At 41.5% G+C, this 19,491-nt stretch overlaps 1 protein-coding gene across 1 annotated transcript in view; it reads left to right on the forward strand.

The window, feature by feature from the left end:
• LOC147447991 (protein AUXIN RESPONSE 4-like) overlaps positions 1–7,873 on the forward strand; it is a 41,391-nt gene extending 33,518 nt beyond the window's left edge. Inside the window, exon 2 of the mRNA XM_086523885.1 lies at positions 7,237–7,873. Coding sequence (XP_086380011.1) covers positions 7,237–7,509 — 273 coding nt within the window. The 3' untranslated portion in view covers positions 7,510–7,873. The remainder of the gene's footprint in view (positions 1–7,236) is intronic.
• The last annotated feature ends 11,618 nt before the right edge of the window (positions 7,874–19,491 follow it).

Consider the following 19,491-nt stretch of genomic DNA (forward strand, 5'->3'; position numbering starts at 1 on the left):
CCGTGAGCTCTTGCCAATCTCGAAAACCATAGGGATCTTTTGCCTGTCCTTTGAAGAGGAACCCTCTTCCATAATGCCCTTCCCCTTGTCGGCCATAGTGTAATCCCTGCGTTCCTGCACTCCGTGTCTTTACCCAAAACAACCGAGGCTCTCTTTGAGGAAAAAGTGATTGATATCCTGGCAATGAAACCATGAAACCGGCCCGTGGGGCGGTAGGCGTTGGCTTTCACCCAAAATTCTTTACTTTAAACACACACAGAGTACTTTGCAAAGGTAACCTGTAACGGGGATCAACACCTAAGTACACACACGGCTCGGGAGCTAGAATGCTCCGAGCAGACGCCGACAACCTGTAGGCCCCAAAATTGGCGCCCCTTTCGGTATTTCTTTATTCTTTAACAGAGGGAATAAACATGTGATCTCCTACAAGTTGCCCCGCACAATCTAGGCTAAGAAACACTTGTTCTAGCACGATTTCGACAGCATAGCTGTACTAGGATGCTTCACAGTCAGTATCCCCATGCAATAGGTGACTTTCCCGACGCATACGGACACTTTGCAAAACCTGGCGAGAATCTGCAGCACGCTGAATTCTCTGTTTTCTGCCCTGAAAATGCGCCAGTTCACCTGTACAGCGGTCCCCTCGCGTCCCCGAACCTCCTGGGGGTATTAGGGTCCGTTTAGGGCCAAAACCCTAACCTTGCAAAAATACACAGCAGGCTGTAATTCCCTGTTTTGGGCTCCGTTTCGTTGCCGGTCGCATCTATAGCAAGACCTCGAGCTCCCACATCTGTAGGGCTACTTGCCCTTTGAATCGGACGAGATTTCTGACGTGAAACCTCTCCGAATTCACCTGTACCTGCGGGGGATTAGCCGCTAGCTAATCCATTACCCGTGCAAGAGGCTCTTGCCTTGGCAATCGCGCATGAACCCGCATAACTGTACATTGGTCAAATGAAAAGCCCACTAGTGGGGCATAACATACTGCTCGTAGGGGAGAGAGAGAGCAGTGCGTAGCGTGCAGGGCATCACTCCTGGCACCGCACTGTACATAAGGGGGAAAGGAAGCACTCCATAGCTCTTAACCTGTGGCAGAGGCAAAATGAGCGTCCTCTCAGCTTAAAATCCAGCGCCAACTCTTCCTTTGTGAGGCAAGTGCACAGAAATGTACCACTTGGCGCATTTACAAGCATTTTCCCGTTTCGGGTTCGCCGCTTAAAAATCTTCCAACTGGTCGCCCCGTTGACTTCGCGGCAGAGTTGTAAAATGTTCCCCTAGTCATTCACGGCCCAAAATAGCAGTTCCCTAAATTTTAGGAAATGATTCCATTGGGCTCTTTGTGGTCATCTGACCATCTATCCTCATTGGGACCGCATCCAAAAGTGCAATGTGGTCCAACTGTCGGATACTTTTTGTCGGTAGTCACACCTTGACTTTAGGCCTTTATTGAGTTCACTTCCTAGTATCCACCAACTTGCTAAGTGCGACGGGGGAACCTATATGATCTTGCTCTGAGCCTAGACATCCTCTTACCATATGAATTCCAGTGCCGACCACTATCCATTTGCGGGTGAAACTACCGTTCACATTGGCCATACAATGTCCGACCGTTTGCTACTTCAAGAAGAGGGTCTCAAAAATAAAACAAAACCCCTTGGAAAGAAACTAACAACTAAAGTTAGCAGTTGCCACGTCCTCGTGACATAGTTAACAATTGCCATGTCCCCGTGACATTTACTGTGATCCCTATGGGCTCATGTAATGCTTTTAGGTCTCTTGTAACGTTGCTAATGTAATACAAAAGGTTCCAAGCCCTCCTTTTTATAGAGAGAGAGAGAGAGAGAGAGAGAGAGAGAGAGAGAGAGAGAGAGAGAGAGATTTTATTATCGTCCTCGAAGGTCAAATATGACCTATGGGACCAAAGTTACATGTGATGTAGTATGTGTATGGCTGATGAGTGACTCTCGATGCTGCAAAACTGTAGTGATGAGAGTCGCAATGGAGAGCCCACACTTTGGCTGGGAGAGGAAAGTGCGTAGGTCTAAGTTATGGCTGAAAATGTGAGAGAAGCAAGTTTGGATGTGATCAAAAGCTGAGCACTCTAGTAGTGTGTGGTACTCAGACTCTCGAACTTGCAGTGAGCATAATGTGCACAATCGATTTGACTCTTCTCCATTGCCCCAACGCCCTATCTCGCATCGAAGGAAATGGGAGCTAAGCCGAATTGCTGCGATAGTGCGTATCGCGGACAAGGGAATAGGCTCGAGCATGTAAGTGTGAGTACGGTTTCCTCTCTCAGCGAAGAACATGGTTTTGTAGTTGGGGGCAATATAGGTGGTGTAATGTATGAAGCGTGACCCACCGGATTTCTCCCAAGCCGTAATACATTGGCGTTGTAGAAAAGCTTCATTCACTTGAGAGTCAATTGAAGCATCATGTAGCAAGTGTAATGCATCCCATCTCCCAAACCACTTCTTTATGTCTTGCATCCATCCCGTGCTCAAGATCTTGCTTTTATGCGTCTTTTGAACTTTTTTGCTTGCTTCCCATGCAATTGTAGGAAGTCGATGTGAGGGGTTTTGACGCATCTTTATCATGTACTCCACAACCCTTTCCATGCCCATAACCTCAATTGGAAGAGATCCCGAGTCAAGAAGTAGGAGCATATATGGTGTTTGCGTCTTAACTTGGAGAAAGTTTGTAAGAAAATGCTTTTGGACATTCTCAAACTCTTTCCAAGTAGACTTTGAGATGCTCCTGCCCCACACTTCAACTCCATAAAGAAGAACCGGTGTCACCAATGCATCAAAAAGATACTTCTTGAGAACCCAACACTTGATGTTTCCCGCATTACACATGTTCTCAAATGCATAATATGCTCTCTTTCCCGCTTCCAAACGACGCATAGCACTTTCATGCCTCTTGTGATTGGATGGAACCTCAAGGCCAAGGTACTTAAAGCTCTCAACAACTTCAAGTGTCTCGTTGTTGTACACAATGCATGGCTTCTCCTTATGGTTGGTTTTCACAAGCATAACCTCTGTTTTGGATTCATTTACAATCAGCCCACTATGCAAGCAAAAGTTCTCAAGGACAACCATAAGCTTTTGTGCATCTTCTAAAGTGTGTGCTAGAAGCACTACATCATCCGCATACAACAAAAGCATGATTACCGCATTGCAAATACCGCACAAGAACAAATAGCTTTCTTGAAAGCTTCCCATTTAGTTTTCAATGGTGTATCACATTGAAGCTTTGTCATCCATAATTTTTGCTCAACCATTTCAATGTACATTGGTGCCCGTTTGAAATCCATACATAGTGATAACTTCTCTTTCCTTTGGCTGAGATTATCATGCTTAGTTGCTTCTCCACATGAAAGGTCAATATATAAGGTGCGATGGTCGGATTCCGGGATCCATTGACCAAACATAAAACTCTTTATGCGATACATGATGGCTTCAGAGAGTAGCATATAGTCAATCACACTATCCCCATTATGTCTCCTACATGTAAATCCATTGGTTCCACTCCACAAAGATACACCATTGGCAATGAGCATATCCGTGCTATTACACATGTGTAAAAGTAACTTTCCATAGTGATCCGGCTCTTTCTCATCCATTGAAGTACGATCATACAAGTGAACTTCCTCCAACTCCCTTGAAATGTATGGCATATCAAATTGTTGAGTATCATGTTGCAATGTTTTTGTGCGAGCATTCATATCCCCAAATACAATAACATCACCTTCACCTTTGAAATAAGCAATGTCCTCTTCCAAATCAGAAAATGGTTGATCTCTATCCATGCAAGCATAAAAGGGAGAATCATGATGAGGAATGTAGCAAACGGCTACAAAAATGGGTGCTCTTTTTGGTGTCATAATTTTCAGCCATACATAACGTTTGTACTTGTCATCTTTCACAATTGATACAAAATCTTCCAATCCTTTCTTAACCATACATGCTAACCCTCCTTGTCCTCTTCGTTGCTTGAGATTCTTTGACCACATCAATGAATGTACATTGTAATCCTCCAAGCCGTTAATCCTTTGTGTATTATGCTCCCAAGTTTCAACAAGAAGTACAACATCGACTTTGCTTGTTAGTTCATCAATGCCAACCCCCGCATTCCATGGGTATCCATTACAATTCCAAAAGCATATTTTCAATTGTAACTCGGTCTCATAGGTCACGCATCCCTATTTGCTTGAGAGACTTGCCTCCTCCTTGGGCACATTTTCTTCATGAGAGATCTCCTTGTTTTTATTATTCTTTTCCTCATATGCCTTGCGACGCATATTTTGTTGCTTAATAGTGCGATCTTCACATACAAAACATTTTGTATCCCTCAAATAGATCCAACTATTATCAAGGATAATCTTTCGCTTGGTCTCATCCGGCATGGTGCATACAATTGGCCGTTCTCCCGAGCGAGGAGCTCCTTGCTTCCCCACTCTATGTGCTCCATAGACCATAACTCCGGACATGCCAAAGTGGGTTTTGAAGAAATCTTCAATAACAATGGCAAGAGAAGGAGGTGTCTCTAACTTCTCTTCGGGAATTCCACGAATAACAATGTTCTTGGAACGTCGCTCCCGTTCCTTCAACTGCTCCACATCCACATTCTCAACATTCTTTGTTTGAACCATAGCTTGCATGAGTGAGGAATTAGAAACCACATTGCTACCACATACATCAGCCCAAGACTTGTTTGTGCATACATTTTTCATGTCGCATACATCCCGGCTCATAGTGTCAAATTTCTCCTCTTTCAATACATGGTCATGCTCTACTTTGCTCATCCGCTCCTTCAAAGCATTCAAGTCCACAAGAGAGCGTTTACATTCCTTGACTTCCTCTTCAAGTTGCATCAAACGTGTTGTTTGCATCTCAAGTGTCCTCTTGAGATTCTCATTCTCAACCACAAGTACCCTTAGTGTGCCATTCTCCATTGCAAGTGCTCGTAAGTCTTCGCCTTGTTTGTTTACGGTCTCTTGCAATGATACCAAGTACGCCATGATCATGGTTTCCGATGTCGTTGGTTGGGTGGTTGTGTTGCTATCTCCACACTTAGGAGATTTTGGATCATTTTCCACAATGGTTGTGGACCTTGTTGAAGAAGAAGAACCCTTGCGAGTGCCGGAAGACATTGTATGTAAAATAGGAGATGAGAATCAATTTTGTTGAACCTGTTCACTTCGGAAATGCTGCTATAGAAACTCCTTCCATAACTCTGAAAATTTCTGTCTTTACATCAATGCGTAGAGGACTTCGTGCTCTTCGATTGAGGCTATAGATAACCCAAATCGGAGTTCGGATGAAGAAGTTATGATCAAAAGAGTGGATTGCTGTCTACTAGGTCAAAAAACGGCTGCGTTTTTTGAGAGAGAGAGAGAGAGAGAGAGAGAGAGAGAGAGAGAGATCCTCTAGTGTAGAGAGAGAATCTGTAGGCTTTATTGTATAGAGAGAAAGTGAGCAGATTGAAAAAGAAGTGAATGTACAGAATTGACTTGAAAGAAAATCTGCCAAGAGAGAACATAATAGAGAGAGAAACTCAACCTGATTTTATGTTCTAGTAAATAGAGAAAGGAATTCTGTCACGTGACAGATCCAACCCTATGTGTCCGTGGACAAGCTACAGCATGACCAGGGTTCAGTTCAGTCAAGTCAGTCTAGCTTAGGAAGGATCTAGCACTTTTGTGAGTCTCTTCGCAGACCATGCATGTCCAAACACTTAGATTAGATACATATCCTCTGGTTGCACACAGCATGAGCATCAGATTCCAGTCAGATCCCATCAATAGCATTTTCACAGTGCATAGACTTATTTTCCCTATTTTTGACATTTTTCACTTATCATTTTCAAGTGACTTTTGTTGGAAAGTAGGTAGGGCAATTTTGCTAAGTTTGTATAAGTAGAAATCTAGCGCTAGCACTTTTTGGCATGAGTAGCAGTAGGAGCACTCGCTCAACAGGCAACTTCTCAGCAGAGGCCCCAGATGCCCTAGAGTTTTTGCATCCCAGCAAAAGGCTAGCGTTTTTGGACCAGATCAGCCAGCGTTTTTGCATTGGCAACAGCCTGGCGACAGCAAGAAGCAGCAGACTCCATCGTGTTAGCAAATTCTTCACAGCAAGACTATTTTCAGCCCTAGCGTTTTTGCATCTGCCAGACACTTCAATGTTTTTGCAGATCTTCGCGACAGAATCCCCACAAGCATCAGCGTTTTCAGTTTTCAGCATTTAGAACCCGCAGAAGAACCCCCGAACCTCTCAGATCTCACCTTCCCGCAGCAGATCCTTGCCGCACGGTTAGATCCCGCGAAGTTTGCAGATTCAGCTTGGAAAACACAGATTTCAGCATCTGCGTTTTCAACGCGTCGTCGTCGTACCGTCGTCATCAACATCGTAGAGTCAGAATTCAGGAGATAAAGATTTGCAGATTCCAGCCATTAGCATTTTTCAGATTTCAGCCGTCTCGTCGTCCTCATCGTCGGCAAGTCCAAGCATTGTAGAGATTTGTGCAATCATAAGTAGATTGCTCCGCCATAGAGAGTGGGGCCTTCGGAGGAGGGTTTGACAGCTTTTCTGGTGTTGTATTCTTCTCTCTCTATCTCTCAGTCTTAGCACCTTCATTCACAATGTTCACCACTTTGTTTGTGTCCATTGCACCCTCTCACTAAAGGAACGGAAGGCTCTCCCTTCCGGAAGTAAAAGGAACCCTTGAGCACAGTTCGGAGCACTCATCTCGAGCAAAGTTCAACATTCACTTCCGTTGCACCTTACAAATTCAGTCTCTTCTAGAGAGAAAAGGGAGAATCTAGAGATTGCGTGGTTAGGAGTTGCGTCTCTGACCTAGACGGAAACCCTACCGTAAACCGTCACGTCTCTGGTCTCCATGTGCGAAGTTATGGGCAATAGCTTTACTAATCTGTCTGACAGAGCCTTAAATGAAGCTTGGAATAGAGGACCTTCAAATTGAGTTGATGAGGAGTCACGAATACTGTTGTGTGGTCACATAGATGATGAACAGTTTCAACTTAGGGTCCGTGTACTTGCACATGCTCAGGTTGCAAAGTATAGTTGATATTTACATTATAATTTAAAGGCACATCAATTGTCCCTATCTCTTTTGTTTTTGATCTTTCTGCAGGTCTCCCTGATTTTTACAAAGTTAATATATATTCAAATCTCCGTTCTTTTTAAGTTGGAAGTTTTCTTGTGCAAAAAGCAGGAAGATAAAGCTTCTGAAGTAGCGGAGGATCTCTATGGCTTCATTACGTCTTTACCGCAAACAGTGCGGCCCTTTGTAGGTGAGACCATACTGGAGAATACAGAGAGGGCACTCACTGCTGACAATGATCATATGGGTAATTATGGACACAACCTTCACACTTGTGATCATGGACACAATCATGACCGTGGACACCTAGATGAGGTGGGTCATATCCATGATCATGGGCTTGGTTACATGGATCCCATGGGCCATGGTGGCTGGGTAGTTTGAAGCTGTTGCAGGTTTTGGAGCTAGTGGGCAACCCTTGTCATGAAATAATTGATGTTTACTGTGGTGTAGAGGATGTATTTCAGAGAGTGCCTTGTTTTTGTATACATCTAGGGCTTGAGGCATTGTTATCTTAGTGTTGCCTCTTCCAACCAGGGGTTAGCTTTCCGACGTCTTGACCTTTGTACTTGGATCGAGCGGCATCCTCTGATAATTTTACACCCTACATACATTTTTTATAGATCCATGTAATGAGATTGATGTTAAACCAACACTAGGTTGAGATTTGCGGGCTGGCTTCAAAGGCATGTTGTAAGCTACTTGTCTAAGCTTGTCCAATTTAAAATGAACATTCTCTTGTCCATAAGTGATTAGTCTATTTGTTATTAGTTACACAAGGAAACTTAGTTATGATATAATATTGCTTTGATCTTCGGTTGGAAAATCAAAATCTAGAAAAAGATGCTTATTGATCTCACTGGCTATTATGGACCAATAATGTATTCCCAATAAGAAAGGAGCATGAGAGAGAAGGGTTCTTTTCATGGGGAATTTGCATACACTAATTTCTTGCCTATTATGTCTATGGTCGATGGGTAGTGACATTACAAGCTCAGCACACAAGGTCAATCTGAGTGATTGATAAAGCTTGATATTGCAATAATAAAAATGAACGTACATGTGATAATCCATGGTCGAACAACTTAATTACAGTAATTCAAACCAAGAATTCGTGTGAAGAGGAGAGATAAGGAAACACTATGTCCCTCATCTTATGTCTAAACACAATTGTTGACAAGTTTTGATTTTGAATCTAAAAGACGTTACTCCTGGCCATATTGCACAACGTCAAATACTGCACACCCCTGGGATAAAGATGCTGCTCTAAATTTTGTTGGATTGTCTTTGTTTGTTATGGGTTTGGGTTAGCTACCTTAAGGTTTCAAGACAGGCTTCCATAAAGCTTCAAGGCTGCCAAAGGTAGCAAAGATTAATCTCCTTTCTCATCATTTTATGAAATGCATGAAAGATTGAGCTAGTTCTTATGGGGTTTTCTTTGTTACGTGTGACGATCGTTGTATAATGTGGTTGGTTAGTTGTTTTTAGGTGGTGCTCATTGATAGTGATGTCATCTAGACTGCAAGCTACAAGCAATCAAAATTTGACTCAATGAACTTGTCACCCATAGCATTTTGTGGCTCTGAGCTTTCATCAATCTTATACGCAGTCTCTCACTTATCAATAGACTTGTCTTTACCTTGTCTACAATTGACACATTGTGCATCATTTTTATCAACCGAAGAGATGTGTCCATGGCTGATTGGTTCATGAAGTTTCAAACATAGTATGGAGAAATACAAATCACTTTTGTCAAATGAAGAGGAGTGTCCATGGTGGATGATTTGTTAACGACTCTATATATAAAGTTTTAAGCTCCAAATCAAACCACGATTAGTAGAGGATGGAGCAACATGGCATTTCACTATTTTAATTGGATTAGTTGCTCCACAATTCCCCTTGTATCCCCTCCGCAAAATACTCCTCCCTTCTCCGCTTCCTTCACTCAAGAGAGCAAGAGAGCGGGCTTCTTGCCTTGAGAGAGAGAGAGAGAGAGAGAGAGAGAGAGAGAGAGAGAGAGAGGGAGATTCCCCATGCATCTCTCCTTCCTCATGCTTCAACACGCCTTGGATAGCCCCTTTTGGACCTTTTCTTTCCACCACTTCTTCCTCCTCGTTCGTGCCTCCAAAAAACCCCACTTTCCTCCTTTTTGCCAGTTTTATGCTATATCCCTTTGGTTGTCACGTCGCCGTGACAAGACGCGTGAATCCCAAGCGATGATGTGGCAAATGGCATGATGAGCTGCACAAAACATGGCGGGAGTAATGCCAAAATGGAGTGCCTCGAGCAGCTCGTTGTTTCTTGCTTCGGCGGTGGCCTCATCTGAGGCACGAGCTAAACATCTAGAGCATTTTCCTCCCCCTATGTGCCTTTGATTGCTGCTCGACCCCATGCCTCCCCTTATTTCCCCTAATCCACAACCATTAACCCTTGGGCGCCCCCCCTTGGGCGGTCATTAACCATCTTCCCTTGGGTGGCCCTCCTTTGGTTTTGTTAAGGCATCACATTTGGCATATATATCACCCAAGGCATTGCCTTGCAAAACATTGAATTACGTATCAATCAAAGCATTGCTAAGCACATCATGTCTCTCCCAAGGCATATATATCACCCAAGGCACATCATGTCTTGCAAAACATTGAATTACGTATCAATCAAAGCATTGCTAAGCACATCATGTCTCTCCCATAGCCCCTAATCTTCCGGCAAGGTGCAAGCACAAGTGATAGCATTTGGCCGAAGGCCTTCCCTTCGCATTTGGTTAAAACTGCCCACAACTTCCTTGCCATATCCATAATGGGCATATCCTTTAATCGACAATTTCCAATAAATGATATTTTGAACAAGGCTCATCAATAACCTTATGTGCTTCCATAAGGGCACCACATTTGATTACATATTGACCAAATCATCGCCAAACACAACACACTTGGCATACATCTTGGCCAAAGCATTTATGATCATCACATTAGGCATACATATCAACCATCGTAGTGCTGATCACAACTCTAGCAACGTACCCCGCTATCAATGCATTGCAAAAGATGACTCCCAGACAAGATGCTCCTCTAGCACTTATTGCTCTATTAAGTGCACCATATTTGGCATTCATATCAACTAGGGCATTGCCAAAACTCCTCAACCACTTTTGCCCTCCAAATTTCATCACATTTGGCATATTACCAAGGAATTACCAAGCACTCCATTATTGTAGAGCACAATGTGTATCCCATTAACTTGGTTCAAATCCTTATTCTGAGCACATGCTTTTAGTCCAATCAAGAAAGAGAATCTTGCTGCCTTTGACTCATGATGTTTTCCTATCTACCCTTGACTTGAAGAAAATCTCATCACTTGTTTTTTCCTCTTGTGGAAGTGGAGCGACACGACACCACAACAATAATAGTAGGTAATACTTGGTATTGTCATAACCTATGACAAAATCAGATAATTACTTGACTTTAAGCCCCCTTAAAAGAGATTCTAGAAAGGACAAGGGAAAGAACTAAAGTTAGATATGAACTAAAGTACTTTTAGATGCAAATAGAGTACTATAGTGAGATAGGGGGAATACAATAAGCTACTCAAGACCTCATCAATTTGGCAACTTCCACACATTAAGGGTAGTGATTACAACATGTATACATAGTTGATCGGTGGCTTGAATTGAGGAGAAGATGAAGGGAGAAGATTTCTTGAATCTAGCCAATTTTGACCATGCAAATAATTTTGATTGAAGGATCCATAACTTTTGCCATATACCTCAAAATTAGTTGACCAAGTAGTCAAAAAGTTATTTTTCATATAGTGTGAAAATTTATCGACTTTTAAAAAAAACCAATGAGAATTTTCATGTTGTTTATAAATATAGCTTGATGTGCTATGAGAGTTTTAATGCAAGGGATGAAATATACTTGCTTAGAAAAATGATAAAAAAAAGTTTCTAGTCATATCATGCTTGTGAATAGTCAATGGAGACCGGTAACAAAATCCGTTTCCTAAGATCTTTTAGGAATGGGAAATGGATGCAAAAGACCCAATTTATTACGTGTGGAAGACTTAACCTTTTGCCATAGCAAGCAAGATGAGACATACTACTTTATAGCAATGTGCATGGTTGACTAATAAAAATCATGACATACATTTTGAAATGTATCCGCAAAACCTCTATGACTAGCATAAGTTGGTTTTTGCAACTGTTCAATATAAATGAATAAGAAGGTTTGGTAACACACAATTTATGCTTGAAACAAAGAAGATGGTCTTCATGTATGTATTCCCAGAATGAATAAGTGAAATTTTCAATCATTTGCAGCCATGTGGTTTTAAAGTCTCCATTGTTTGCATAAGTATCACGTAGAGAAGCAGTATTAATATAAGATCTTCTACTCAAGGCATCACCAACAACATTCTCTTTATCAGGTTGATATTGAACTGTAAGCTGTATAATTTGAATATAATAAGCCCATTCAATGTATTTATGTTGGGAAAATAAATATTTAATGCTTTGTTGTTCAATTTTAATAATCAAATCAACACCCATCAAATTATGTTTCCAAATTTCTAATGCATGAACAACTACAATTTATTCTTTGTTATATGTATTGCATTTTGATTCAAAAATCTTGCATTTTTTTTACTTTCAAATGTAAGTGGATAGATACCATGCAAGAAAATTGCAATCACACCACTTGCATCAGTGACAACCGCAAAGAATGGTTTATTGAAGTTAGGAAAGTTTGAAATTGGTGCATTTGTCAAAGTATTCTTGAGTGTAGTGAAAATTTTCATGAAAATTGGTCCAAACATGTGGAGTGTTTTTCTTTAACACGAGATTCAAATAGTCGGCTTCATAAGTAAAATTGTAAACAAAATTCTTGTAGTAACTAAAAAGACCTAGAAAAGAACATAATTCATGAAATTTTTTGAGGCCTTGGCCATGAATTAATTGCTTCTATATACTTTGGCTCAATATGAATTCCTGGTTGAGAAACAATGTGCCTACGTAATCAATGGAAAACTAAAAAAATGTAATCTTTTGTGGGTTCAAGTACAATCAATTCTGTGTAAGTAGGTCAAATGCACGCTTTAAATGTTCTTTATGCTCTTGTTAAGACTTGCTAAACACCGATATTTTATCAAAGAGGAAAAAATATATTATCTTGTTGATCCATTAAAGTATTGTTCATCATTTGTGTGAAAATGGTAGGTACACTGGTAAGATCATAGTGTCCTATTTGTGTCCTAAACGCAGTTGTGTAAATAATCTCTTATATCATTTTGAATTGATGGCATCATGATTTAAAGACAATTTTATTAAGAACAATAGCGTCTTTCAATATATCAAGTAGGTTATTTCCCCGCGGAATAGAATTTTGTTCTTGATAGTAATCTTGTGTAAAGTCTTACAAGTCAATACACAAACAAAAAGGTTCCATCTTCCTTTTGGAAAATAGTAATGGAGTGCCTTATGGTGAGCTATTAGGTCTTACAAATCTTTTACCCAACAAATTATGATCGTATTTTCCTAATTTGTGTAATAGAATTAGCTCTATAAGGTGATCTGCAAGGTGTTTCATTACTAAGCATGATATCTATCCTATGATCTTCAAGTCATGAAGGTGGAACTCAAGGAGGCAATTCATGAATAAGACAATCTTTGAATTGAGAAAGGAATGCCTTGTGTGAGTCCTCGGGGGGTGCACTAGGTAATCATGTTAATGTATCATGTGAGTTCAGTGGATGAGTTTTTAAATGCAAATATTTTAAGAAAATTAACAGAGATACATTAAAAAAGGAGTTTTTATATTCTATTTTGAAAAAAAATCGTAAAATAAGGGGTCATTTTATTCATCCAGACATGTTAAAATTACTCTATGAAAACATGTTATATAGGGGCATTCTAAATAGTGCCCCCTGAGTGTGAGTCATCATGTGGTGGTTGTGATTTGGTAGATACTTCATTAATAAGCACAAGGTATTATCTTACTGATTTCCAATAGCTTTCTTAGCTTTGTGTCAGAGAGGTGGAAATATTTGGGGTTACTTATGGATTAAATGCATTTTTTAAAACATTATGTGTGAGAGTGAGTGAACACGTTTTATGATCAATCGGTGGATCAAAGTCATACCGAAATGACATCCCCAAAATCAAATTGATTCCATACAAAGTTGCACAAGAAATGTGCGTGTTTGTGCAAAACCACCAATAGAAATCTCAACTTCTACTTGGCTCTGACCATTATACTAATGTTTATGGGAAACATTCTTAACTTTGAACTATGATCAAATGTGATGTAGAGTGAGTTACTGTGCAATCTATGCAAAAATGAAATTATGACGACTACCACCATTATGTGAGATTGTGGCATCCTTGCCTTGAACTATGCCTTACTTTAAGCAAAGTACGAGGAGAGATAGAGATACCTAGATAGTTAATTTGATTTCTACCATAATCAAGATCATACACCTAATCATAGTCAACTTAGGCTTTGTTGTCAATTGGAGAAGCTTCTTCAATCAGGTTGTATGTTGTGCCATTTGTATGGTTGTTTTTGTAGCCATATATAAGATGCACTTTTGTACATGAAAATACAGTGTATTAAAATTTATATCATACGATTTACATTTGTAAGATGTTTTTTTCTAAAACTCTTTAGGATTATAATATTGTATGGTGTAGTACATTGTACACCCATAAATACAATGGTAGAGCATGACATATTTATACAATATGGACATTCATACGCTATACAAAAACTTCCATGATTGGTTGTTCTTATTGCAATTCGAACCATTTGAATGATCATTTGATTTGCCATTACGTTATCCTTTATTGTTGGTCGAACATTTATAGTATAATGACCAAATTGTGAACATTTAAAATATTTTACCTTTCTGGAGCCATTGGGAGCTTGATTTGGATGTTGCATATACTGGGTATTGGTATTGGGATGTTGAAAATTGTTGTGATTGTTCTTCTACAAATAAGAATTTTATCAAATCTAAATTACCATAAGAAAGTACAACTCTCGTTTTTGTTTCTATTAAAAGTAAAAGAAAAAGCGAGGTTGCTATTCTTGTTAGTAGCTTAGAATTTAGTATTTTGTCATTGATCTTGATTATTCTTCTCGGCATTTAGTGCCAAGTTAATAGCCTTAGAATAATCTACAGGTTCAAATAAGTCAACCTCAACACCAAGGTAGGGCACTAAGCTTGAGCTGAGCTCACACTCTAGTGTTCTCTAGTTGACATGCTCAATAGCGAGTAGTTGAATCCAACAATTCAAAATACGGTGGAGAGGGGGAATGGGAACACACCCAAAAACACACATAGATGCCTCGTTATAGCCTAGGGTACTCGCAACACCCCCATCCACACCTTCAAAACCTCACACCTCCGCAAGAAAACCACGACTTGCACGCAAACTAATGCACAATCACCAGATAGCAATCATCCTGATTTTTCCTGCTTCGAACACTTCCACAACACAACACCTCTCTCTCTTTATATCTCTTACACACAGACGGTCCAAGGGGCACATACGGCTCACACACACTAGCACCGCACACACTGGAGCAGAGCAAAGAAGAAAAAGGGGGAAGGGGGGAAAGATGACACCAAAATCCGGCAATGATTAGATTCCTCTTCAATGAAAAACACCATGTACAACCTCTATTTCCACCACACAAGAGGGGCACTCTCCACCCTTGGCTTGGCTCCGTTGGCACGCACCCTTGACCAGCCAAAATTCCTCCTCTGCAGCCCTCATTTTCTTTGTGAATCTCTCCTTTGTTGAGAACTCCTTCATGTGCAAAGATGTTCCCTTCTTGAAAAGCCTCCAAGCTTCATGCATGTGAACTGCCTCTTTCACTCAAACTTTCCTTGCCTGCCAAGTCTCCCATGACACCTCTCTCCCTTATGGGATTCACAGCGCCATGACAAGGGGGAGGGGTGAACCTTCTCCTCAAATTAAAAAATTGGGCCTCGTGGGGCACTGTGGGAATGCCTGCTATCAAACCTACCACATCATCACTGCAACAAACGATGGACGGCCACCATACACCACCAATGGATGCTCGACAATGGCCAAGAGCACCGCACACCACCAATGGATGCTCGACAATGGCCAAGAGCACCGCACACCACCATTGCGACAGCGTCGCGCACAGAGCCACACGAAGGATGCCATAGTTGTGTGAGAAGGCTCTCCTTCTCCTTGTGACCTTAGGGGGCTCACGGCCCAATACAAGTACCCAAAACCCCAGTCTCTAACACTACATGTGAGATTTTCCCCCCTTTCATGTGGCAGATCGTGGTCAACTGCGCCTCCAAGCACCTTCAAAAAATTCAAGTGTAAAGCAAAAAACCTTTTCCCCCTCTCCAACTTCTAAGCTTTGCCACTCTCTGCTTAGTGTTTTGATTCCCAAGCCACAAAAAGGCTTTGAGAGTCCTTTGTGCCAGTTTTGAAACTCCAGAATCTTGCCGCATCTCAATTCCGTTGTGCCCTTCAATCGCGGCCACCATAACAAAGGAAATCCATATGGCACTTCCTACCGTGCATTTTCTCCCGACTTCAAACTTCAGTTCTTGCCTATCCAAGCTTCGATTGACAATTCGTGACTTTCTATGACCTTCACATACCCTAGATCACACATAAAAATCTTGGAAAGGCTGAAAAACTCCGGATGGCACATACACATATCTCGCCCTGTCGGTGAAACTTCAACTGCTCATCTCTTGGCCATTCGAACTCTGATTGTCAATGTAAAAAGACCGACATACATCATAAGACAATCATTTTAGGCCCATGCATTCACTTCAGCTCTAACCATCCATATGCAATTTCCCAATCCAACAGATCTGCAAACCACTCCCAACTTTAAATGCCATAACTTTCACTCCGTAGGTCCGTTTGAGGAGCTGTTTGGACCAACCTGTAGATCACACCGAGGGCCACCTTTGGCACTCCCGTTTATGCACTTTTCAGACTTCAGCCATCCACACCATGGCAAGGCACTCTAACCTTGAAAACCACATAAAAGATACATAACCATTGCTCTTGGACTGCTGTCGATCTTCATAGCTGCCTGAGCACTTTGGCATGCCCTTGAGAGTCCACACAACGTCACATTGCACTTCGCATAGCATTGAAAGCCTTTAGCTACACCAATGGTCAACATAGACTTGTATACTTTCATTTTTATCCTAATGAACTAGATCCCATCCCCTTTGTGTCTTTGATTTAAATTGGGCACGTAAAGATTATGACAGACAATTTATGAAATGCAGACCATATACATAGATGTTTCCCAAGATTTTTATTTGTATTTCACTATAATAATGTAATGAAAATAGATAAATATGTATTTACTATAGCTGACAGGTGGAAAAAGCTATGGACTATACCAAAGGATAGCAAATCTATGCCTATTGCAATTAAAGAGCGCTTTATGAGCTATGGTAGCTTTATGGCTGCACGGGGGGAGATGGCACCTAGTGTTTGTGTCCTTTTCCTCTCCTCTCTTGCCGTGCGAGTATAGTACTCCGCTTTAGGAGGTGCATTTGCACGTTCTCTTCCCCTATTTCTCTTCCTAATTGTCTCTCTCGGATTGGTCTTGCTCAAGGTTTTTGGCAGGTATGTGATTTGTGACTCTATGGTTGTAGAATGGCATTTTGTGTATATTGTAGGGACACCTGGTTTTTGAGTGTAGTAGTGGTATAAGAGCGAGGTCGTACGGCTCTTGGAAATACGATTAACTTGGAGATTGCAAGGATAGCACAACAAAATTTCTATGATAATTTGAGCTAAGTTTCTTATTCCCATCTTTCACAATGGTATGGATGCATTCACATGCTTACCTTTGATTCTATATGTTACCAATGCACTTTACGCTATGGCATGCATCACAAGGAAAAGAATTATAATAATCATAATGAATTTGGGAGTATGGATTTTATCTAGTAAACATGACATGTGTTAGGTAGGGTAAGGAGGCGGTAAAGAAAAGTTCATGGAATTTTGGGTCCGAGCGGACTAGTTGACCGACAACAATTGTTTGTCGTCCGTTTGATGGCTCTCTGCCTGTGCACCACGACGATCGACTATGAGCTGATCTTCAAGTTTTACCTCGTCTGATGGCAGACCTCCTTTGTGGTAAACTATTGCATAATAGGTTTTTGTGTCTGCCCTTATAGGGCCCCTTGTCCCACGACCAACTGCCCAAAGGGTATATTTTGGAACCCATTCAATGGGATTTTCTCACATTACTAAGACTGTAAAGCCATAGCCAAGGGCCCTTTTTTGCATTCTAAAATCCTGCCACATTCTCAAGCAACAATCACCGCAAGCAAAAGAGAAGATTGATTTTCAGTTTTGAAAGGACTTCAACAAGCACCTTCAAAGAGCTTCAAGAGCAATATCTAAGTATCAAAGGGTTCTCATCATCAAAGCTCAAGCAAAAATCACACTCTAGTATGTATCACATGTTCATGAAGTCAAGAATGAATTGTATGCAATACTTGTGTACAAAAGCACTATGCACACACGGGTTTATAAACACTGCCTACATGATGCATGCATGGTAAGACCTCCCATTATCATGGGCACACACACAAGCGCACAAAAAGAAGCGTATGCATGTTTTACACCATTGGCCATGAAGGCCAAATTCTCAACAAATTGGACTAGTGAACATGAAGATCACAACATGAAGACGACAATATCAAATAGAGCCAATGAAATGAAGATGAAGAAGACGACTACGACAACAATGACAAAAACATGAAGACAAATTTTGAAGGGGAAATACATGAATAACCCTTCACACAAAATGAATGAATGAAATTTATTGTACTTAGGACTACTAGTGAACCTACTAAGTCTCACTTGTGAACCATAGTGATGAATCCTATTGAGAATCACCATGTTGTATCATGTGACATTGAACCATGGTGATGAATCAAATTGAACCACCATGATGTATCACGTAGATGAATCATGTTAGCCTAGGAATACACCATGAAACAAATTCATGAGCCAAAGTGTCAGGCCAATGGTAGGACTGGGTTGCAGGCCAAGGGCCAGGGACTGAATGGCTCAGTGTGGCTAGGAGCCAAGGGCCAGGCATAAGTTAAGGGGTCCTACTTGCAAGGAACAAGGGCTATAAATAGGGAGTTTGGGAGGAGAACGATATGCCAGTCCACCCTTTGGCCTTTCACTGGTATCATAGCTCAGGGGAGGGGAGAGCTATGGAAGAGGGGGGAAAGACCTTGCATGATTTTTGCATGGTGGCATCATGAGCTCTCTCTCTCTCTCTCTCTCTCTCTCTCTCTCTCTCTCTCTCTCTCTCTCTCTCTCTCTCTCTCTCTCTCTCAATCTGTTTCAGGAGGACGTGCAAGGAGGGGCCATCCGAGGGCGGAGCCGCATGATTAACCCCTTATGTGGGGATTTTCTTTGCGGGCTCAAGCACCCGACATAGAGCGTGGACAAGCGGCTTGTTCAAAGGGGGAGGTCAAAGGCAACCCGCAGTAAATTTTTGCAACCAGGCTCGATGGAGGCGCCTAAGGGCCACTAAGCTAACACGACACAGGGCCGTTGCCATCCGACTTCCTCACGAGCCACCATGAAGCAGTTTTTCTCACCTGCTGCATCTGCTTGCTTTCACCAATGAAACTCAGAAGCATTTTCATATTGAGTGAGCCATTGGGGGCCCTAGGGTGCCAAGGCTACCCAAGGGGCCATTCAACCCAAACGGAAACATCACTTGCACCTTCAAAGGGCCGTGAAGTTGGCACAACCTTCAATGGGCCGCGAAGTCGGTCATCACAATTCTCTCACCTTGGGGTGCATGCAAGCAATTAAGGGCAGTAATCCATGGTCAAGTTTGGCCACGGTTTGCCGCAATTTGATAGAGAGTCTAGCTTGTTAAGGCATGCAAGGAATGCAAGCACCAGACATGGGAGATTCTTGACCATATGTGTCTTATCAGCTTCATGGGATGCAGAGTAATAGAAGCTATAGAAGGAGATAACGTTCTTAATGTCTAGCAGAGGATTCATAACGCACTGTTTTGGTGCTAGGTGAGTCTATCCATAGCCGTAGTCTTCAAGCATTGAAGGAAAGCAAGGTAAATATAAAGGTATCCTCAGGTCTGGGATAGTTACAAGCAACCATAGACAATTCACAAGCAAGCTGTTAAAAACCTCAGTGGGTCGACAAGGTCACTGATACACAGATTTATTTTAAGCTAACTTGCTTCTGAGTTTATTTTGCAGAAACTTTTTCATTAGTAAATGTAAGCTTCAAGACCATGACTTATAGTGGAAGGGGAGTTTGTTCCAAGAGATGTTTGTCAAGGACAAATT

This window comes from Adiantum capillus-veneris, chromosome 11, assembly GCF_014529385.1.
Source record: "Adiantum capillus-veneris isolate H3 chromosome 11, ASM1452938v2, whole genome shotgun sequence".
In the NCBI taxonomy this organism is placed as follows: domain Eukaryota; kingdom Viridiplantae; phylum Streptophyta; class Polypodiopsida; order Polypodiales; family Pteridaceae; genus Adiantum; species Adiantum capillus-veneris.